Source organism: Oncorhynchus masou, chromosome 13 (genome assembly GCF_036934945.1).
Source record: "Oncorhynchus masou masou isolate Uvic2021 chromosome 13, UVic_Omas_1.1, whole genome shotgun sequence".
Lineage (NCBI taxonomy): Eukaryota > Metazoa > Chordata > Actinopteri > Salmoniformes > Salmonidae > Oncorhynchus > Oncorhynchus masou.
Genome location: NC_088224.1, coordinates 87,835,998 through 87,860,286, shown reverse-complemented (window position 1 = coordinate 87,860,286; position 24,289 = coordinate 87,835,998). Strand labels below are relative to the sequence as shown.

At 42.4% G+C, this 24,289-nt stretch overlaps 1 protein-coding gene across 1 annotated transcript in view; it reads right to left on the bottom strand.

The window, feature by feature from the left end:
• Window positions 1-2,677: 2,677 nt before the first annotated feature.
• veph1 (ventricular zone expressed PH domain-containing 1) overlaps window positions 2,678-24,289 on the bottom strand; it is a 155,288-nt gene continuing 133,676 nt past the window's right edge. The window contains exons 14-15 of the mRNA XM_064982773.1: window positions 3,382-3,435; window positions 2,678-3,004 (exon numbers count right to left, since the gene is read on the bottom strand). Coding sequence (XP_064838845.1) covers window positions 2,822-3,004; window positions 3,382-3,435 — 237 coding nt within the window. The 3' untranslated portion in view covers window positions 2,678-2,821. The remainder of the gene's footprint in view (window positions 3,005-3,381; window positions 3,436-24,289) is intronic.

Here is a 24,289-nt window from a genome sequence, read left to right as displayed (position 1 = left end):
TACCCTACATTACTCATCTCATATGTATATACTGTACTCTATACCATCTACTGCACTTTGCCATCGTTATGTAATGCATGTATCACTAGCCACCATCATTACTCATCCATATGTATATATATCTTTATGCACTTTGCCATCGTTATGTAATGCATGTATCACTAGCCACTTTTATGTTTACATACCCTACATTACTCATCTCATATGTATATACTGTACTCGATACCATCTACTGTATCTTACCTATGCCGTTCTGTACCATCACTCATCCATATATCTTTATGTACATATTCTTTATCCCTTTACACTTGTGTGTATAAGGTAGTTGTTGTGAAATTGTTAGGTTTCTCCATTACTCGTTGGTTATTACTGCATTGTCGGAACTAGAAGCACAAGCATTTCGCTACACTCGCATTAACATCTGCTAACCATGTGTATGTGACCAATACAATTTGATTTAGTATGTATAAGCTGGAAGTAGAAGCCTAAGAGTTGTTGTTCACTAGTTACTCCAATTAGGGGAGGGATGGTAGACTCCAGCGTGATGAGAGAGAGTTCTGCAAACAATAGGTTTAATGTATAGTTATTAATGGAAAAGTCAGAAATGTCAACAATGCTCATCATTGTAAACACACACACACACACACACACACACACACACACACACACACACACACACACACACACACACACACACACACACACACACACACACACACACACACACACACACACACACACACACACACACACACACACACACACACACACACACACACACACACACACACACACAAAAAACTATTTTCTTGAAACAAAAGGCAAGAGAATAAAAAGATGATAGCTTTTGTCAATAAACATGTTTCTCCATAGAAGAGTGTGTCCTATAGGGAAAACGTAGTTATAAAGCCCCCAGCAGTGTGGTCCATATCACCCACTGTTGTTCTGAGCCTCGGCTAAGACCTCCAGAGGACTAGTCTGTTCATTTATGAACTATGACATACAATGAGCTCCAAACATATTGGGACAGTGACACATTTTCAGTTGTTTTGGCTCTGTACTCCAGCGCTTTGAATTTGAAAGGATACAATTTTTATTTATTTTACTAGGCAAGTCAGTTAAGAACAAATTCTTATTTTCAATGACAGCCTAGGAACAGATTTGACAGATTTGTACCTGACAGATTTGTACCTGACAGATTTGTACCTTGTCAGCTCGGGGATTCAAACTTGCAACCTTTCGGTTACTAGTCCAACGCTCTAACCACTAGGCTACCCTGCCGCCCAAATGACAATGAGGGTGAAGTGCAGACTGTCAGCGTTCAATTGAGGGTATTTTCATACATATCAGATGAACCGTTTAGAAACGATTAAAGTAGTAAAAAGTTAAGCATTTGGTCCCAACAAGCTTGTGACTACATTTTCTGTTAGTTTTGGTTGTGTTTCAGATTATTTTGTGCCCAATAGAAATGAATGGTAAATAATGTATTGTGTCATTTTGGAGTCACTTTTTGATTGTAAATAAGAATACAATGTTTTTCTAAACACATCTACATTAATGTGGATGTTACCATGATTACGGATAATCCTGAATGAATCGTGAATAATGATGAGTGAGCAAGTCACAGATGCACAAATATCATACCCCCGCCAAAAAATGCTAATCTCCCCTGTTATTGTAATTGTGAATGGTTAGCATACCTCTTGGAGGCATGATATAAAATGCTAACCTCCCCTGTTATTGTAATGGTGAAAGGTTAGCATACCTCTTGGAGGCATGATATAAAATGCTAATCTCCCCTGTTATTGTAATGGTGAAAGGTTAGCATACCTCTTGGAGGTATTATATAAAATGCTAACCTCCCCTGTTATTGTGATGGTGAAAGGTTAGCATACCTCTTGGAGGCATGATATTGGTGCGTCTGTAACTTCCTCATTACTTTTGTAGCTCACTATATTACCCCACTGGGTCCTTTTTAAATGATGGTTAATTAATAAATTATACTGCTAAATGACGGTTAATTAATAAATTATACGGCTAAATGACTGTTTACTAATAATTTATACTGCTAAATGACGGTTAATTAATAAATTATACTGCTAAATGACGGTTAATTAATAGATTATACTGCTAAATGACGGTTAATTAATAAATTATACTGCTAAATGGCGGTTAATTAATAGATTATACTGCTAAATGACGGTTTACTAATAAATTATACTGCTAAATGACGGTTAATTAATAGATTATACTGCTAAATGACGGTTAATTAATAAATTATACTGCTAAATGACGGTTTACTAATAAATTATACTGCTAAATGACGGTTTAGTAATGAATTATACTGCTAAATGACGGTTTAGTAATGAATTATACTGCTAAATGACGGTTTACTAATAAATTATACTGATAAATGCTAATAACAGTAAATCTGTTTGTTTGCTGTAGAACTCTCTCATATGCTATCTATTAGGGGGTTTTCATCTTCACTGTCTGGGCCAAGATAGTTTTCTCATGCTGTTCATACTGAGCTCTTATTGCTAGGTTTACTATGTAGATTGTTATTGCTGGAAATAGAAGGTCCATATTGCTAGTAAGATCCTTATTGCTGTAAATACTGAAACAATACCCTATATGAGTGTTTGACAAAAATTCTGGTAATGATGTCTGGATATCAGTCTTCGCTGCCCCACAGCTGTCAGGTGACCATAAACAGTGGACATCACAGCTGTTGTTAGTAGATGGTACAGTAGTGCGGGGCTGTATGTTGTGTTTCTGGCTCAGGAACGGGTCACAGTAGAATATCTTCCAGGTCACAAGGTCACAGGTAGGTGGTGGCTTCTCTGTTCTCTCTCTCTCTGGCCTGGGCCACGGCAACATTAATGCACTGGAGCCACTCCTCAGCATGCTTCTCATCACCAGCCTTCAGGACGTACGTCTTACTGTCCGTGAAGATCTCAAAGGCCCGAGGGAGACCCCGCTCACGCCGCTTCTTAGCCACCACCTAGACAGACAGGCAGACAGACAGACAGGCAGACAGACAGACAGACAGACAGACAGGCAGACAGACAGACAGGCAGACAGACAGACAGGCAGACAGAGAGACAGGCAGACAGAGAGACAGACAGACAGGCAGACAGACAGACAGGCAGACAGACAGGCAGACAGACAGACAGACAGGCAGACAGACAGAGAGACAGGCAGACAGAGAGACAGACAGACAGGCAGACAGACAGACAGGCGAAGAGACAGACAGGCGAAGAGACAGACAGGTGAAGAGACAGACAGGCGAAGAGACAGACAGGAGAGAGGGTTATCAGAAGTGGACAAAGGGTATGAATGGAATTGTTGTTACATGAATGGACTTGGAAGTTCACCCACCTTGACGCTCTGCACTTTGCTCAGCTCGATGGTGCTGTCGTCAAGCTCATCCTTCTGTTGTAGACAAGACAGGACAGAGATAAACCTTTCAGCAACATGGAGAGATTCTAGTTAAACATTAATAAATAGTTATAAATGCACACTTTTGGAGCAGCAATCCAATTCTATTGATGTCGTTTCACTATCACCACTACACCGGTACACTGTCCTTCTCTCAGCACATATCAAAGCTGCAGGCTAAAGTTAAATCTAGACTTGGTTTCCTCAATCGTAAATGCTCCTCTTTCACCCCAGCTGCCAAACTAACCCTGATTCAGATGACCATCCTTCCCATGTTAGATTACGGAGATTTAATTTATAGATCGGCAGGTAAAGGTGCTCTCGAGCGGCTAGATGTTCTTTACCATTCGGCCATCAGATTTGTCACCAATGCTCCTTATAGGACACATCACTGCACTCTATACTCCTCTGTAAACTGGTCATCTCTGTATACCCGTCGCAAGACCCACTGGTTGATGGTTATTTATAAAACCCTCTTATAGGCCTCACTCCCCCTATCTGAGATCTACTGCATCCTCCACATACAACACCCGTTCTGCCAGTCACATTCTGTTAAAGGTCCCCAAAGCACAGACATCACAGGGTCACTCCTCTTTTCAGTTCGCTGCAGGTCGCGACTGGAACGAGCTGCAACAAACACTCAAACTGGACAGTTTTATCTCAGTCTCTTCACTCAAAGACACAATCATGAACAGTCTTACTGACAGTTGTGGCTGCTTTGAGTGACGTATTGTTGTCTCTACCTTCTTGCACTTTGTGCTATTGTCTGTGCCCGAATAATGTTTGTACCATGTTTTGTGCTGCTACCATGTTGTGCTGCTACCATGTTGTTGTCATGTGTTGCTGCCTTGCTATGTTATTGTCTTAGGTCTCTCTTCATGTAGTGTTGCGGTGTCTCTCTTGTCGTGATGTGTGTTTTGTCCTGTATTTTTATTTTTAATCCCAGCCCCCGTCCCCGCAGGAGGGCTTTTGCCTTTTGGTAGGCCGTCATTGAAAATAAGAATTTGTTCTTTACTGACTTGCCTGGTTAAATTAAGGTTAAATAAAACAAAAAACTATCACCACTCCACATGATGAATCAAATCAAATTTAAAATTAGCCACATGCACAGACGACAACACCGACTACAGAGACATGCACCGACTACAACACCGACTACACCTACTACACTGACTACAGCCACATGCACCGACTACAACACCGACTACACCTACTACACTGACTACAGCCACATGCACCAACTACAACACCGACTACACCTACTACACTGACTACAACCACATGCACCGACTACAACACCGACTACAGAGACATGCACCGACTACAACACCGACTACAGAGACATGCACCGACTACAACACCGACTACACCTACTACACTGACTACAACCACATGCACCGACTACAACACCGACTACAGAGACATGCACCGACTACAACACCGACTACACCTACTACACTGACTACAGCCACATGCACCAACTACAACACCGACTACACCTACTACACTGACTACAACCACATGCACTGACTACAACACCGACTACAGCCACATGCACCGACTACAACACCGACTACACCTACTACACTGACTACAGCCACATGCACCAACTACAACACCGACTACACCTACTACACTGACTACAACCACATGCACTGACTACAACACCGACTACAGCCACATGTACCGACTACAACACCGACTACACCTACTACACTGACTACAGCCACATGCACCAACTACAACACCGACTACACCTACTACACTGACTACAACCACATGCACTGACTACAACACCGACTACAGCCACATGCACCGACTACAACACCAACTACACCTACTACACTGACTACAACCACATGCACCAACTACAACACCGACTACAACCACATGCACCGACTACAACACCGACTACAACCACATGCACCGACTACAACACCGACTACAACACAGATACACCGACTACAGCCACAATTACCGACTACAACACCGATACACCGACTACAGCCACAATTACCGACTACAACACCGATACACCGACTACAGCCACATGCACCGACTACAGTGAAATGCTTACTTACAAGCCCGTAACCAACACTGCTGTTTTAAGAAAACATTAAAGTAACAAATAATTAAAGAGCAGCCATATAATAACAATAGCAAGGCCATATACAGGGTGTAACTGTTCAGAGTCAATGTGGAGGCCATATACAGGGTGTAACGGTTCAGAGTCAATGTGGAGGCTATATACAGGGTGTAACGGTTCAGAGTCAATGTGGAGGCTATATACAGGGGTACTGGTACAGAGTCAGTGTGGAGGCTATATACAGGGGTACTGGTACAGAGTCAGTGTGGAGGCTATATACAGGGTGTAACGGTTCAGAGTCAATGTGGAGGCTATATACAGGGTGTAACGGTTCAGAGTCAATGTGGAGGCTATATACAGGGTGTAACGGTTCAGAGTCAATGTGGAGGCTATATACAGGGTGTAACGGTTCAGAGTCAATGTGGAGGCTATATACAGGGGTACTGGTACAGAGTCAGTGTGGAGGCTATATACAGGGGTACTGGTACAGAGTCAGTGTGGAGGCTATATACAGGGTGTAACGGTTCAGAGTCAATGTGGAGGCTATATACAGGTGTAACGGTACAGAGTCAATGTGGAGGCTATATACAGGGTGTAACGGTTCAGAGTCAATGTGGAGGCTATATACAGGGTGTAACGGTTCAGAGTCAATGTGGAGGCTATATACAGGGTGTAACTGTTCAGAGTCAATGTGGAGGCTATATACAGGGTGTAACGGTTCAGAGTCAATGTGGAGGCTATATACAGGGTGTAACGGTTCAGAGTCAATGTGGAGGCTATATACAGGGTGTAACGGTTCAGAGTCAATGTGGAGGCTATATACAGGGTGTAACTGTTCAGAGTCAATGTGGAGGCTATATACAGGGTGTAACGGTTCAGAGTCAATGTGGAGGCTATATACAGGGTGTAACGGTTCAGAGTCAATGTGGAGGCTATATACAGGGGTACTGGTACAGAGTCAGTGTGGAGGCTATATACAGGGTGTAACGGTACAGAGTCAATGTGGAGGCTATATACAGGGTGTAACGGTACAGAGTCAATGTGGAGGCTATATACAGGGTGTAACGGTACAGAGTCAATGTGGAGGCTATATACAGGGTGTAACGGTTCAGAGTCAATGTGGAGGCTATATACAGGGTGTAACGGTACGTGTGTTGTGTGTGTGTGAGGGTCGAGTCAATGTGGAGGCTATATACAGGGTGTAACGGTTCAGAGTCAATGTGGAGGCTATATACAGGGTGTAACGGTTCAGAGTCAATGTGGAGGCTATATACAGGGTGTAACTGTTCAGAGTCAATGTGGAGGCTATATACAGGGGTACTGGTACAGAGTCAGTGTGGAGGCTATATACAGGGTGTAACGGTACAGAGTCAATGTGGAGGCTATATACAGGGTGTTACGGTACAGAGTCAATGTGGAGGCTATATACAGGGTCTACCAGTACAGAGTCAATGTGGAGGCTATATACAGGGTGTAACGGTTCAGAGTCAATGTGGAGGCTATATACAGGGTGTAACGGTACAGAGTCAATGTGGAGGCTATATACAGGGTGTAACGGTTCAGAGTCAATGTGGAGGCTATATACAGGGTGTAACGGTACAGAGTCAATGTGGAGGCTATATACAGGGTGTAACGGTACAGAGTCAATGTGGAGGCTATATACAGGGTTTACCAGTACAGAGTCAATGTGGAGGCTATATACAGGGTGTAACGGTTCAGAGTCAATGTGGAGGCTATATACAGGGGTACTGGTACAGAGTCAGTGTGGAGGCTATATACAGGGGTACTGGTACAGAGTCAGTGTGGAGGCTATATACAGGGTGTAACGGTACAGAGTCAATGTGGAGGCTATATACAGGGTGTAACGGTACAGAGTCAATGTGGAGGCTATATACAGGGTGTAACGGTTCAGAGTCAATGTGGAGGCTATATACAGGGTGTAACGGTTCAGAGTCAATGTGGAGGCTATATACAGGGGTACTGGTACAGAGTCAGTGTGGAGGCTATATACAGGGTGTAACGGTTCAGAGTCAATGTGGAGGCTATATACAGGGTGTAACGGTTCAGAGTCAATGTGGAGGCTATATACAGGGTGTAACGGTTCAGAGTCAATGTGGAGGCTATATACAGGGTGTAACGGTTCAGAGTCAATGTGGAGGCTATATACAGGGTGTAACTGTTCAGAGTCAATGTGGAGGCTATATACAGGGTGTAACGGTTCAGAGTCAATGTGGAGGCTATATACAGGGTGTAACGGTTCAGAGTCAATGTGGAGGCTATATACAGGGGTACTGGTACAGAGTCAGTGTGGAGGCTATATACAGGGTGTAACGGTACAGAGTCAATGTGGAGGCTATATACAGGGTGTAACGGTACAGAGTCAATGTGGAGGCTATATACAGGGTGTAACGGTACAGAGTCAATGTGGAGGCTATATACAGGGTGTAACGGTTCAGAGTCAATGTGGAGGCTATATACAGGGTGTAACGGTACAGAGTCAATGTGGAGGCTATATACAGGGTGTAACGGTACAGAGTCAATGTGGAGGCTATATACAGGGTCTACCAGTACAGAGTCAATGTGGAGGCTATATACAGGGTGTAACGGTTCAGAGTCAATGTGGAGGCTATATACAGGGGTACTGGTACAGAGTCAGTGTGGAGGCTATATACAGGGGTACTGGTACAGAGTCAGTGTGGAGGCTATATACAGGGTGTAACGGTTCAGAGTCAATGTGGAGGCTATATACAGGGTGTAACGGTTCAGAGTCAATGTGGAGGCTATATACAGGGGTACTGGTACAGAGTCAGTGTGGAGGCTATATACAGGGTGTAACGGTTCAGAGTCAATGTGGAGGCTATATACAGGGTGTAACGGTTCAGAGTCAATGTGGAGGCTATATACAGGGTGTAACGGTTCAGAGTCAATGTGGAGGCTATATACAGGGTGTAACGGTTCAGAGTCAATGTGGAGGCTATATACAGGGTGTAACGGTTCAGAGTCAATGTGGAGGCTATATACAGGGTGTAACGGTTCAGAGTCAATGTGGAGGCTATATACAGGGGTACTGGTACAGAGTCAGTGTGGAGGCTATATACAGGGTGTAACGGTACAGAGTCAATGTGGAGGCTATATACAGGGTGTAACGGTACAGAGTCAATGTGGAGGCTATATACAGGGTGTAACGGTTCAGAGTCAATGTGGAGGCTATATACAGGGTGTAACGGTACAGAGTCAATGTGGAGGCTATATACAGGGTGTAACGGTTCAGAGTCAATGTGGAGGCTATATACAGGGTGTAACGGTTCAGAGTCAATGTGGAGGCTATATACAGGGTGTAACTGTTCAGAGTCAATGTGGAGGCTATATACAGGGTGTAACGGTTCAGAGTCAATGTGGAGGCTATATACAGGGGTACTGGTACAGAGTCAGTGTGGAGGCTATATACAGGGTGTAACGGTTCAGAGTCAATGTGGAGGCTATATACAGGGGTACTGGTACAGAGTCAGTGTGGAGGCTATATACAGGGTGTAACGGTACAGAGTCAATGTGGAGGCTATATACAGGGTGTAACGGTACAGAGTCAATGTGGAGGCTATATACAGGGTGTAACGGTTCAGAGTCAATGTGGAGGCTATATACAGGGTGTAACGGTACAGAGTCAATGTGGAGGCTATATACAGGGTGTAACGGTTCAGAGTCAATGTGGAGGCTATATACAGGGTGTAACGGTTCAGAGTCAATGTGGAGGCTATATACAGGGTGTAACTGTTCAGAGTCAATGTGGAGGCTATATACAGGGGTACTGGTACAGAGTCAGTGTGGAGGCTATATACAGGGTGTAACGGTACAGAGTCAATGTGGAGGCTATATACAGGGTGTTACGGTACAGAGTCAATGTGGAGGCTATATACAGGGTCTACCAGTACAGAGTCAATGTGGAGGCTATATACAGGGTGTAACGGTTCAGAGTCAATGTGGAGGCTATATACAGGGTGTAACGGTACAGAGTCAATGTGGAGGCTATATACAGGGTGTAACGGTTCAGAGTCAATGTGGAGGCTATATACAGGGTGTAACGGTACAGAGTCAATGTGGAGGCTATATACAGGGTGTAACGGTACAGAGTCAATGTGGAGGCTATATACAGGGTCTACCAGTACAGAGTCAATGTGGAGGCTATATACAGGGTGTAACGGTTCAGAGTCAATGTGGAGGCTATATACAGGGTGTAACGGTACAGAGTCAATGTGGAGGCTATATACAGGGTGTAACGGTACAGAGTCAATGTGTTGAGGCACCGGTTAGTTGAGGTAATACATACATATAGGTAGAGTTATTAAAGTGATTAGGCATAGAAAATAACAGACAGTAGCAGCAGTGTAAAAGTGAGGGGGGGGGGGGGGTGTTGATGGTGTTTCACTATCACCCCTACTCATGATGAATGGCATTTTTCTGACACACGTAAACCTCGCCAGGTTCCTGAGAGGCACATTTATAATAATAGCTGCCTTGCGGCTGTTGTAGACAACCTGTTGTTTAATTACACATATTTCAGCGACAAAATACAAGTTTGCTAGGGTTTGTAACAACAGTACGTTAGCGCAAAACATCAACTTTTATGGTGCTCTTGCAAAGATTTACTGCACTAAGCTGCTCATGTATGCAGTAAGTCAAGAGGGTGTTTTATTGTCTTGGTCCTTATATAAGGGAGGAAATGAAATCCTAGAGCCCATAAGCACGGTCTCTAATGCTCTACCCCTTAAGACCACTACATCTCTCTGACTCGTGTAATACACTGTTATCTCCCATCTCACACGTCAGGATCACTCTGGAATGTGTGTGTGTGTGTGCATGCGCGCGTGTGTGTGTGTGTGATACACCACAACCATATCCTTATGGACCATTGGCGAGGGACCAGCTAGATGCTATTCTCCATAGACCTATACCCACATTCTAAGAGCCCCCTCACCCCCCGGCCGGCTATAGTTCTGTAGCCTGTCTGTGTGTGCGTGTGTTGTGTGTGTGTGTGAGGGTCTGGCTAACGTCTGTCTTCTGTTAGCTACAGTGGTTAAGCTGCTCATGTATTCACACAGATTGAAGGAGAAGTCAATGAACTCCTCTCGCCACTCCCCTAGTTCCTATTGCGTGTGTGTCCTAAGGCTTTGGGGAAACGGTTAGGGGAACATGAATAATCATCCAGGTGGGGTTGTTCTGAGGTGACTTATTATGAGCTTGTCTCACATCTCTCACTCTACACTGACAGAAGTGCCTCGGGGTATAGGTTAGTGGTATAGGTTAGTGGTATAGGTTAGTGGTATAGGTTAAGGGTATGGGTTAGTGGTATAGGTTAGTGGTATAGGTTAAGGGTATAGGTTAGTGGTATAGGTTAGTGGTATAGGTTAGTGGTATAGGTTAGTGGTATAGGTTAGTGGTATAGGTTAGTGGTATAGGTTAGTGGTATAGGTTAGTGGTATAGGTTAAGGGTATAGGTTAGTGGTATAGGTTAGTGGTATAGGTTAGTGGTATAGGTTAGTGGTATAGGTTAAGGGTATGGGTTAGTGGTATAGGTTAGTGGTATAGGTTAAGGGTATGGGTTAGTGGTATAGGTTAGTGGTATAGGTTAGTGGTATAGGTTAGTGGTATAGGTTAGTGGTATAGGTTAGTGGTATAGGTTAGTGGTATAGGTTAGTGGTATAGGTTAAGGGTATGGGTTAGTGGTATAGGTTAGTGGTATAGGTTAAGGGTATGGGTTAGTGGTATAGGTTAGTGGTATAGGTTAAGGGTATAGGTTAGTGGTATAGGTTAGTGGTATAGGTTAGTGGTATAGGTTAAGGGTATAGGTTAGTGGTATAGGTTAGTGGTATAGGTTAGTGGTATAGGTTAAGGGTATAGGTTAAGGGTATAGGTTAGTGGTATAGGTTAGTGGTATAGGTTAAGGGTATAGGTTAGTGGTATAGGTTAGTGGTATAGGTTAGTGGTATAGGTTAGTGGTATAGGTTAAGGGTATAGGTTAGTGGTATAGGTTAAGGGTATAGATTAGTGGTACAGGTTAGTGGTATAGGTTAAGGGTACAGGTTAGTGGTATAGGTTAGTGGTATAGGTTAGTGGTATAGGTTAAGGATTAGTGGTATAGGTTAGTGGTATAGGTTAGGTTAGTGGTATAGGTTAAGGGTATAGGTTAGTGGTATAGGTTAGTGGTATAGGTTAAGGGTATAGGTTAGTGGTATAGGTTAAGGGTATAGGTTAAGGGTATAGGTTAGTGGTATAGGTTAGGGGTATAGGTTAAGGGTACAGGTTAGTGGTATAGGTTAGTGGTATAGGTTAGTGGTATAGGTTAGTGGTATAGGTTAGTGGTATAGGTTAAGTGGTACAGATTAGTGGTATAGGTTAGGGTATAGGTTAAGGGTATGGGTTAGTGGTATAGGTTAAGGGTATAGGTTAGTGGTATGGGTTAGGGTATAGGTTAGTGGTATAGGTTAAGGGTATGGGTTAGTGGTATAGGTTAAGGGTACAGGTTAGTGGTATAGGTTAGTGGTATAGGTTAAGGGTATAGGTTAGTGGTATAGGTTAAGGGTATAGGTTAGTGGTATAGGTTAGTGGTATAGGTTAAGGGTATAGGTTAAGGGTATGGGTTAGTGGTATAGGTTAAGGGTATGGGTTAAGGGTATAGGTTAAGGGTATAGGTTAAGGATATAGGTTAGTGGTATAGGTTAAGGGTATAGGTTAGTGGTATAGGTTAGTGGTATAGGTTAGTGGTATAGGTTAAGGGTATGGGTTAAGGGTATAGGTTAAGGGTATAGGTTAAGGATATAGGTTAGTGGTATAGGTTAGTGGTATAGGTTAAGGGTATAGGTTAGTGGTATAGGTTAAGGGTATAGGTTAAGGGTATAGGTTAGTGGTATAGGTTAGTGGTATAGGTTAGTGGTATAGGTTAAGGGTATAGGTTAGTGGTATAGGTTAAGGGTATAGGTTAGTGGTATAGGTTAGTGGTATATGTTAAGGGTATAGGTTAGTGGTATAGGTTAGTGGTATAGGTTAGTGGTATAGGTTAAGGGTACAGGTTAGTGGTATAGGTTAGTGGTATAGGTTAGTGGTATAGGTTAGTGGTATATGTTAAGGGTATAGGTTAGTGGCACAGGTTAGTGGTATAGGTTAGTGGTATAGGTTAGTGGTATAGGTTAAGGGTATGGGTTAAGGGTATAGGTTAGTGGTATAGGTTAGTGGTATAGGTTAAGGGTATGGGTTAGTGGTATAGGTTAAGGGTATGGGTTAGTGGTATAGGTTAAGGGTATGGGTTAGTGGTATAGGTTAGTGGTATAGGTTAAGGGTATAGGTTAAGGGTATAGGTTAGTGGTATAGGTTAAGGGTATAGGTTAAGGGTATAGGTTAGTGGTATAGGTTAAGGGTATGGGTTAGTGGTATAGGTTAGTGGTATAGGTTAGTGGTATAGGTTAAGGGTATAGGTTAGTGGTATAGGTTAAGGATGTATGTTAAGGGTATGGGTTAAGGGTATGGGTTAGTGGTATAGGTTAAGGGTATGGGTTAGTGGTATAGGTTAAGGGTACAGGTTAGTGGTATAGGTTAGTGGTATAGGTTAAGGGTATAGGTTAGTGGTATAGGTTAAGGATGTATGTTAAGGGTATGGGTTAAGGGTATGGGTTAGTGGTATAGGTTAAGGGTATGGGTTAGTGGTATAGGTTAAGGGTATAGGTTAAGGGTATGGGTTAGTGGTATAGGTTAAGGGTATGGGTTAGTGGTATAGGTTAAGGGTATGGGTTAGTGGTATAGGTTAAGGGTATGGGTTAGTGGTATAGGTTAAGGGTATAGGTTAAGGGTATAGGTTAAGGGTATGGGTTAGTGGTATAGGTTAAGGGTATAGGTTAGTGGTATAGGTTAGTGGTATAGGTTAGTGGTATAGGTTAAGGGTATAGGTTAGTGGTATAGGTTAGTGGTATAGGTTAAGGGTATGGGTTAGTGGTATAGGTTAGTGGTATAGGTTAAGGGTATAGGTTAAGGGTATAGGTTAAGGGTATGGGTTAGTGGTATAGGTTAGTGGTATAGGTTAGTGGTATAGGTTAAGGGTATAGGTTAAGGGTATAGGTTAGTGGTATAGGTTAGTGGTATAGGCTAGTGGTATAGGTTAAGGGTATAGGTTAGTGGTATAGGTTAGTGGTATAGGTTAGTGGTATAGGTTAAGGGTATAGGTTAGTGGTATAGGTTAGTGGTATAGGTTAGTGGTATAGGTTAGTGGTATAGGTTAAGGGTATAGGTTAGTGGTATAGGTTAGTGGTATAGGTTAAGGGTATAGGTTAGTGGTATAGGTTAGTGGTATAGGTTAGTGGTATAGGGTAAGGGTATAGGTTAGTGGTATAGGTTAGTGGTATAGGTTAGTGGTATAGGGTAAGGGTATAGGTTAGTGGTATAGGTTAGTGGTATAGGTTAAGGGTATAGATTAGTGGTATAGGTTAGTGGTATAGGGTAAGGGTATAGGTTAGTGGTATAGGTTAAGGGTATAGGTTAGTGGTATAGGTTAGTGGTATAGGTTAAGGGTATAGATTAGTGGTATAGGTTAGTGGTATAGGTTAGTGGTATAGGTTAGTGGTATAGGTTAAGGGTATAGATTAGTGGTATAGGTTAGTGGTATAGGGTAAGGGTATAGGTTATTGGTATAGGTTAGTGGTATAGGTTAGTGGTATAGGTTAGTGGTATAGGTTAGTGGTATATGTTAAGGGTATAGATTAGTGGTATAGGTTAGTGGTATAGGGTAAGGGTATGGGTTAGTGGTATAGGTTAGTGGTATAGGTTAAGGGTATAGATTAGTGGTATAGGTTAGTGGTATAGGGTAAGGGTATAGGTTAGTGGTATAGGTTAGTGGTATAGGTTAAGGGTATAGAGTAGTGGTATAGGTTAGTGGTATAGGTTAAGGGTATAGATTAGTGGTATAGGTTAGTGGTATAGGTTAAGGGTATAGGTTAAGGGTATGGGTTAGTGGTATAGGTTAAGGGTATAGGTTAAGGGTATAGGTTAAGGGTATAGGTTAAGGGTATGGGTTAGTGGTATAGGTTAAGGGTATAGGTTAGTGGTATAGGTTAGTGGTATAGGTTAAGGGTATAGGTTAGTGGTATAGGTTAAGGGTATAGGTTAGTGGTATAGGTTAGTGGTATAGGTTAAGGGTATAGGTTAAGGGTATGGGTTAGTGGTATAGGTTAAGGGTATGGGTTAAGGGTATAGGTTAAGGGTATAGGTTAAGGATATAGGTTAGTGGTATAGGTTAAGGGTATAGGTTAGTGGTATAGGTTAAGGGTATAGGTTAGTGGTATAGGTTAGTGGTATAGGTTAAGGGTATAGGTTAGTGGTATAGGTTAAGGGTATGGGTTAAGGGTATAGATTAAGGATATAGGTTAGTGGTATAGGTTAGTGGTATAGGTTAAGGGTATAGGTTAGTGGTATAGGTTAAGGGTATAGGTTAAGGGTATAGGTTAGTGGTATAGGTTAAGTGGTATAGGTTAGTGGTATAGGTTAAGGGTATAGGTTAAGGGTATAGGTTAAGGGCATAGGTTAGTGGTATAGGTTAGTGGTATAGGTTAGGGTATAGGTTAGTGGTATAGGTTAGTGGTATAGGTTAAGGGTATAGGTTAGTGGTATAGGTTAAGGGTATGGGTTAAGGGTATGGGTTAGTGGTATAGGTTAGTGGTATAGGTTAAGGGTATGGGTTAGTGGTATAGGTTAAGGGTATGGGTTAGTGGTATAGGTTAAGGGTATGGGTTAGTGGTATGGGTTAGTGGTATAGGTTAGTGGTATAGGCTAGTGGTATAGGTTAAGGGTATAGGTTAGTGGTATAGGTTAGTGGTATAGGTTAAGGGTATAGATTAGTGGTATAGGTTAGTGGTATAGGTTAGTGGTATAGGTTAAGGGTATAGATTAGTGGTATAGGTTAGTGGTATAGGGTAAGGGTATAGGTTAGTGGTATAGGTTAGTGGTATAGGTTAGTGGTATAGGTTAGTGGTATAGGGTAAGGCTATAGGTTAGTGGTATAGGTTAGTGGTATAGGTTAAGGGTATAGATTGGTGGTATAGGTTAGTGGCATAGGGTAAGGGTATAGGTTAGTGGTATAGGTTAGTGGTATAGGTTAAGGGTATAGAGTAGTGGTATAGGTTAGTGGTATAGATTAGTGGTATAGGTTAGTGGTATAGGTTAAGGGTATAGGTTAAGGGTATGGGTTAGTGGTATAGGTTAAGGGTATAGGTTAAGGGTATAGGTTAGTGGTATAGGTTAAGGGTATGGGTTAGTGGTATAGGTTAAGGGTATAGGTTAGTGGTATAGGTTAGTGGTATAGGTTAAGGGTATAGAGTAGTGGTATAGGTTAGTGGTATAGATTAGTGGTATAGGTTAGTGGTATAGGTTAAGGGTATAGGTTAAGGGTATGGGTTAGTGGTATAGGTTAGTGGTATAGGTTAGGGGTATAGGTTAAGGGTATAGGTTAAGGGTATAGGTTAGTGGTATAGGTTAGTGGTATAGGTTAGTGGTATAGGTTAAGGGTATAGGTTAGTGGTATAGGTTAGTGGTATAGGTTAAGGGTATAGGTTAGTGGTATAGGTTAAGGGTATGGGTTAAGGGTATAGGTTAAGGGTATAGTTAAGGTATAGGTTAGTGGTATAGGTTAGTGGTATAGGTTAAGGGTGGGTTAGTGGTATTAGTGGTATAGGTTAGTGGTATATGTTAAGGGTATAGGTTAGTGGTATAGGTTAGTGGTATAGGTTAGTGGTATAGGTTAAGGGTATAGGTTAGTGGTATAGGTTAAGGGTATAGGTTAGTGGTATAGGTTAGTGGTATATGTTAAGGGTATAGGTTAGTGGTATAGGTTAGTGGTATAGGTTAAGGGTATAGGTTAGTGGTATAGGTTAAGGGTATGGGTTAAGGGTATGGGTTAGTGGTATAGGTTAAGGGTATGGGTTAGTGGTATAGGTTAAGGGTATGGGTTAGTGGTATAGGTTAAGGGTATGGGTTAGTGGTATGGGTTAGTGGTATAGGTTAGTGGTATAGGTTAAGGGTATAGGTTAAGGGTATAGGTTAGTGGTATAGGTTAAGGGTATAGGTTAAGGGTATAGGTTAGTGGTATAGGTTAAGGGTATGGGTTAGTGGTATAGGTTAGTGGTATAGGTTAGTGGTATAGGTTAGGGTATAGGTTAGTGGTATAGGTTAAGGATGTATGTTAAGGGTATGGGTTAGTGGTATGGGTTAGTGGTATAGGTTAAGGGTATAGGTTAGTGGTATAGGTTAAGGGTATAGGTTAGTGGTATAGGTTAGTGGTATAGGTTAAGGGTATAGATTAGTGGTATAGGTTAGTGGTATAGGTTAAGGGTATAGGTTAGTGGTATAGGTTAGTGGTATAGGTTAGTGGTATAGGTTAGTGGTATAGGTTAGTGGTATAGGTTAAGGGTATAGGTTAGTGGTATAGGTTAAGTGGTATAGGTTAGTGGTATAGGTTAGTGGTATAGGTTAAGGGTATAGGTTAGTGGTATAGGTTAGTGGTATAGGTTAAGGGTATAGGTTAGTGGTATAGGTTAGTGGTATAGGTTAAGGGGGGTATAGGTTAGTGGTATAGGTTAGTGGTATAGGTTAAGGGTATTGGTTAGTGGTATAGGTTAGTGGTATAGGTTAAGGGTATAGGTTAGTGGTATAGGTTAGTGGTATAGGTTAGGGTATAGGTTAGTGGTATAGGTTAGTGGTATAGGTTAAGGGTATAGTTAGTGGTATAGGTTAGTGGTATAGGTTAAGTATAGATTAGTGGTATAGGTTAGTGGTATAGGTTAAGGGTATAGGTTAAGGGTATGGGTTAGTGGTATAGGTTAAGGGTATAGGTTAAGGGTATAGGTTAAGGGTATGGGTTAGTGGTATAGGTTAAGGGTATAGGTTAGTGGTATAGGTTAGTGGTATAGGTTAAGGGTATAGGTTAGTGGTATAGGTTAAGGGTATAGGTTAGTGGTATAGGTTAGTGGTATAGGTTAAGGGTATAGGTTAAGGATATGGGTTAGTGGTATAGGTTAAGGGTATGGGTTAAGGGTATAGGTTAAGGGTATAGGTTAGTGGTATAGGTTAAGGGTATAGGTTAAGGATATAGGTTAGTGGTATAGGTTAGTGGTATAGGTTAAGGGTATAGGTTAGTGGTATAGGTTAAGGGTATAGGTTAAGGGTATAGGTTAGTGGTATAGGTTAGTGGTATAGGTTAGTGGTATAGGTTAAGGGTATAGGTTAGTGGTATAGGTTAAGGGTATAGGTTAGTGGTATAGGTTAGTGGTATATGTTAAGGGTATAGGTTAGTGGTATAGGTTAGTGGTATAGGTTAAGGGTATAGGTTAGTGGTATAGGTTAAGGGTATGGGTTAAGGGTATGGGTTAGTGGTATAGGTTAGTGGTATAGGTTAAGGGTATGGGTTAGTGGTATAGGTTAAGGGTATGGGTTAGTGGTATAGGTTAAGGGTATGGGTTAGTGGTATAGGTTAGTGGTATAGGTTAGTGGTATAGGTTAAGGGTATAGGTTAGTGGTATAAGTTAAGGGTATAGGTTAAGGGTATAGGTTAGTGGTATAGGTTAAGGGTATGGGTTAGTGGTATAGGTTAGTGGTATAGGTTAGTGGTATAGGTTAGTGGTATAGGTTAAGGGTATAGGTTAGTGGTATAGGTTAAGGATGTATGTTAAGGGTATGGGTTAAGGGTATGGGTTAGTGGTATAGGTTAAGGGTATGGGTTAGTGGTATAGGTTAAGGGTACAGGTTAGTGGTATAGGTTAGTGGTATAGGTTAAGGGTATAGGTTAGTGGTATAGGTTAAGGATGTATGTTAAGGGTATGGGTTAAGGGTATGGGTTAGTGGTATAGGTTAAGGGTATGGGTTAGTGGTATAGGTTAAGGGTATAGGTTAAGGGTATGGGTTAGTGGTATAGGTTAAGGGTATGGGTTAGTGGTATAGGTTAAGGGTATGGGTTAGTGGTATAGGTTAAGGGTATGGGTTAGTGGTATAGGTTAAGGGTATAGGTTAAGGGTATAGGTTAAGGGTATGGGTTAGTGGTATAGGTTAATGGTATAGGTTAGTGGTATAGGTTAAGGATGTATGTTAAGGGTATGCGTTAAGGGTATGGGTTAGTGGTATAGGTTAAGGGTATGGGTTAGTGGTATAGGTTAAGGGTATGGGTTAGTGGTATAGGTTAAGGGTATAGGTTAAGGGTATGGGTTAGTGGTATAGGTTATGGATATAGGTTAAGGGTATGGGTTAGTGGTATAGGTTAAGGGTATAGGTTAAGGGTATGGGTTAGTGGTATAGGTTAAGGGTATAGGTTAAGGGTATGGGTTAGTGGTATATGTTAAGGGTATAGGTTAGTGGTATAGGTTAAGGGTATGGGTTAGTGGTATAGGTTAGTGGTATAGGTTAAGGGTATGGGTTAGTGGTATAGGTTAAGGGTATGGGTTAGTGGGATAGGTTAAGGGTGTGGGTTAGTGGTATAGGTTAAGGGAATAGGTTAGTGGTATAGGTTATTGGTATAGGGTAAGGGTATAGGTTAGTGGTATATGTTAAGGGTATAGGTTAGTGGTATAGGTAAGTGGTATAGGTTAAGGGTATGGGTTAGTGGTATAGGTTAAGGGTATGAGTTAGTGGTATAGGTTAGTGGTATAGGTTACTGGTATGCTCTTCCTCCCGGGGAAGGACTGCCCGTTCCCCAATCTCGCCATCACGGTTGACAACTCCATTGTGTCCTCCTCCCAGAGCGCTAAGAACCTTGGCGTGATCCTGGACAACACCCTGTCGTTCTCAACCAACATCATGGCGGTGGCCCGTTCCTGTAGGTTCATGCTCTACAACATCCGCAGAGTACGACCCTGCCTCACACAGGAAGCGGCGCAGGTCCTAATCCAGGCACTTGTCATCTCCCGTCTGGATTACTGCAACTCGCTGTTGGCTGGGCTCCCTGCCTGTGCCATTAAACCCCTACAACTCATCCAGAACGCCGCAGCCCATCTGGTGTTCAACCTTCCCAAGTTCTCTCACGTCACCCCGCTCCTCCGCTCTCTCCACTGGCTTCCAGTTGAAGCTCGCATCCGCTACAAGACCATGGTGCTTGCCTACGGAGCTGTGAGGGGAACGGCACCGCAGTACCTCCAGGCTCTGATCAGGCCCTACACCCAAACAAGGGCACTGCGTTCATCCACCTCTGGCCTGCTCGCCTCCCTACCACTGAGAAGTACAGTTCCCGCTCAGCCCAGTCAAAACTGTTCGCTGCTCTGGCCCCCCAATGGTGGAACAAACTCCCTCACGACGCCAGGACAGCGGAGTCAATCACCACCTTCCGGAGACACCTGAAACCCCACCTCTTCAAGGAATACCTAGGATAGGATAAGTAATCCTTCTCACCCCCCCCCTTAAATGATTTAGATGCACTATTGTAAAGTGGCTGTTCCACTGGATGTCAGAAGGTGAATTCACCAAGTTGTAAGTCGCTCTGGATAAGAGCGTCTGCTAAATGACTTAAATGTAAATGTTAATGGTACAGGTTAAGGGTATGGGTTAGTGGGATAGGTTAAGGGTATGGGTTAGTGGTATAGGTTAAGGGTATGGGTTAGTGGTATAGGTTAAGGGTATGGGTTAGTGGTATAGGTTAAGGGTATGGGTTAGTGGTATAGGTTAAGGGTATAGGTTAAGGGTATGGGTTAGTGGTATAGGTTAAGGGTATAGGTTAAGGGTATGGGTTAGTGGTATAGGTTAAGGGTATAGGTTAAGGGTATAGGTTAAGGGTATGGGTTAGTGGTGTAGGTTAGTGGTATAGGTTAAGGATATAGGTTAAGGGTATGAGTTGGTGGTATAGGTTAAGGATGTATGTTAAGGGTATGGGTTAGTGGTATAGGTTAGTGGTATAGGTTAAGGGTATGGGTTAGTGGTATAGGTTAAGGGTATGGGTTAGTGGTATAGGTTAAGGGTATAGGTTAAGGGTATGGGTTAGTGGTATAGGTTAAGGGTATAGGTTAAGGGTATGGGTTAGTGGTATAGGTTAAGGGTATAGGTTAAGGGTATAGGTTAAGGGTATGGGTTAGTGGTGTAGGTTAGTGGTATAGGTTAAGGGTATAGGTTAAGGGTATGAGTTAGTGGTATAGGTTAAGGATGTATGTTAAGGGTATGGGTTAGTGGTATAGGTTAGTGGTATAGGTTAAGGGTATGGGTTAGTGGTATAGGTTAAGGGTATGGGTTAGTGGTATAGGTTAAAGGTATGGGTTAGTGGTATATGTTAAGGGTATAGGTTAGTGGTATAGGTTAAGGGTATGGGTTAGTGGTATAGGTTAGTGGTATAGGTTAAGGGTATGGGTTAGTGGTATAGGTTAAGGGTATGGGTTAGTGGGATAGGTTAAGGGTATGGGTTAGTGGTATAGGTTAAGGGTGTGGGTTAGTGGTATAGGTTAAGGGAATAGGTTAGTGGTATAGGTTAGTGGTATAGGGTAAGGGTATAGGTTAGTGGTATATGTTAAGGGTATAGGTTAGTGGTATAGGTAAGTGGTATAGGTTAAGGGTATTGGTTAGTGGTATAGGTTAAGGGTATGAGTTAGTGGTATAGGTTAGTGGTATAGGTTACTGGTATGGGTTAATGGTATAGGTTAAGGGTATGGGTTAGTTGTCTAAGTTATGGGTTGATTTGGAACTGATTCATTGTCACAGCAAGATTGAGCTCAGAAAACAAGAGACAAAGAGGAGGTCAAATTTGTGGCTTTAAACAGCTGTTGTGTCACGGATCCCTCCGGAACTTTCATTACGCACACCTGGCCCCTATTCCCACACCTGGCTCCTATTCCCACACCTGGCCCCTATTCCCACACCTGGCTCCTATTCCCACACCTGGCCCCTATTCCCACACCTGGCCCCTATTCCCACAACTGGCCCCTATTCACACACCTGGCCCCTATTCACACACCTGGCCCCTATTCACACACCTGGCCCCTATTCACACATCTGGCCCCTATTCCCACACCTGGCTCCTATTCCCACACCTGGCCCCTATTCACACACCTGGCCCCTATTCACACACCTGGCCCCTATTCACACACCTGGCCCCTATTCACACTCATTGTATTTGTATATACAGTGCCTTGCGAAAGTATTCGGCCCCCTTGAACTTTGCGACCTTTTGCCACATTTCAGGCTTCAAACATAAAGATATAAAACTGTATTTTTTTGTGAAGAATCAACAACAAGTGGGACACAATCATGAAGTGGAACAACATTTATTGGATATTTCAAACGTTTTTAACAAATCAAAAACTGAAAAATTGGGCATGCAAAATTATTCAGCGCCCTTAAGTTAATACTTTGCAGCGCCACCTTTTGCTGCGATTGCAGCTGTAAGTCGCTTGGGGTATGTCTCTATCAGTTTTGCACATCGAGAGACTGAATTTTTTCCCATTCCTCCTTGCAAAACAGCTCGATCTCAGTGAGGTTGGATGGAGAGCATTTGTGAACAGCCCTTTCTTCACTATGGTGCTGTCGATTATTGTTACAATGTCCGTTGGTGGTGTGAGTACCTGTGCTGTGTTGTTTTGGCTTTCGTGCCCTTGTGAATTGCGCAGATGATTACGGATCTTGTCCCGTGTGTTAATCATTGTGCGTTTGTGCTATTTATTCGAGGTACTCTTCACACTTTTGTTTTTGGTTTCAACCAACGAGTTCGTTCGGTCTTCGTCCCCGTGCCTTTACACGGCACGCCGTAATTTGAGCTTAATAATAAAATCTACTACTCATTCCTGCGCCTGTCCCCCGAATCTACTTATACCAGCGTGACATGTGGTGAGAGGGAATTGCTGGTGACAATACAAAGAATATTGTCTTGGGCAAGAGACTTCAATTTCACTTATCCTTTCAACCATCTAAAAATGTTTGTCAAAGGCTGGGGGGAAAGTCCTCAGAACTCTCTCTCTCTCCCTCCCTCCACAGGAAACACATGTTAACAATGCCTAAGCAAGTGAACTAGAAAATAAACAAAAGCGAAATACACAATAAAAATTAACAGTAAACATTACACTCAGAACAGTTCCAAAATAATAGACATTACAAATGTCATATTATGGGCAAATAGTTAAAGTACAAAAGGGAAAATAAAGAAACATAAATATGAGTTTTAAAATTTTAAAATGGTGTTTGTTCTTCACTAATTGCCCTTTTCATGTGGCAACAAATATTGCTGCTGTGATAGCACATTGTGGTATTTCACCCAGATAGATATGGGAGTTTATCAAAATTGGGATTGTTTTCGAATTGTTTGTGGTTCTGTGTAATCTGAGAAATATTTGTCTCTAATATGGTCATACATTGGATTGGGCAGGAGGTTAGGAAGTGCAGCTCAGTTTCCACCTCATTTTGTGGGCAGTGTGCACAAAGCCTGTCTTCTCTTGAGAGCCAGGTCTGCCTTCGACGGCCTCTCTCAATAGCAAGGTTATGCTCACTGAGTCTGTACATAGTCAAAACTTTCCTTAAATTTGGGTCAGTCACAGTGGTCAGGTATTCTGCCACTGTGTAATCTCTGTTTAGAGCCAAATAGCATTCTAGTTTGCTCTGTGTGGCAGGCTTACACTGGTGGCAAAAAAATAACATTTGAGAGTTTGCTGACTCTGGTGCTATATGGGGTACAGCTGGAGGTTGAACGTTTGAAGGGGTACAGGACTATAGAATGTTTGGGAACCACTGCTCTAGGCCAACGGTGTCTAGATGGAATCTGTATTTGTGGCAACTGGACCTTTTTAGGAACACCATTATTTTCTTCTTACTGAGATGGACCACTTTCCATCCATTTGTATAGCAGACCCTCATGCCAAATTGAGTAAAAAGCTTTTTTGAAATCAACAAAGCAAGAGAAGACTTTGCGTTTGTTTGTCAATTAGAGTGTGCAGTGTGAATAAGTGGTCTGTCTTACAGTAATTTGGTAAAAAAGCTAATTTGATATTGGCTGAGTACATTGTTTTCACTGAGGAAATGTACGAGTCTACTGTTAATGATTTTCCCAAGGTTGCATCTCTTTCTCTCTCTCTCAACAACAACATGGCATTGACTAACAATAAGGTCTCTCATCTAATCCCTGCTCAATGATATACACACACACCAACACTACACACACACCAACTGCACAATAAAACAGATCTAATTACATTGTGGCTGAAGTTGAATGAATACTCTATTTGTTTTTCAATGTAATAAAGTTGAGTGTTTCGCTTTGTTTGGCACATGGTGATGACTCATGGGCTTTCTGATGACTACGTGACCTCAACACGTTGTTTTACGGCCTCGTTCTCTCAAAGGCAACACTTTTTTTCTTTGCACAATAATTATTTCTGCCGTAAAGTCCAATGACCTTACACCAAGTTCGGCCTCAAAGTAAGTCAGAATCAAACACTAATTAGTTGGAGTGATTTGTATCGTTAAAACACAGTGGTCTCCTCATCTTCACACACACACACACACACACACACACACACACACACACACACACACACACACACACACACACACACACACACACACACACACACACACACACACACACACACACACACACACACACACACACACACACACACACACACACACAGCCAGTACCATCTCCTTCCTTCTCTGGTTTTCATTTGTTTTTTTTGCTGCTACTTCTGAGTGTCGATTTTCATACATAGTTATTAAAGGGAAGAATGACTCAAGAAGTTGCAGCATCATAATCTGACCTTGGGCATCCCCCAAGGC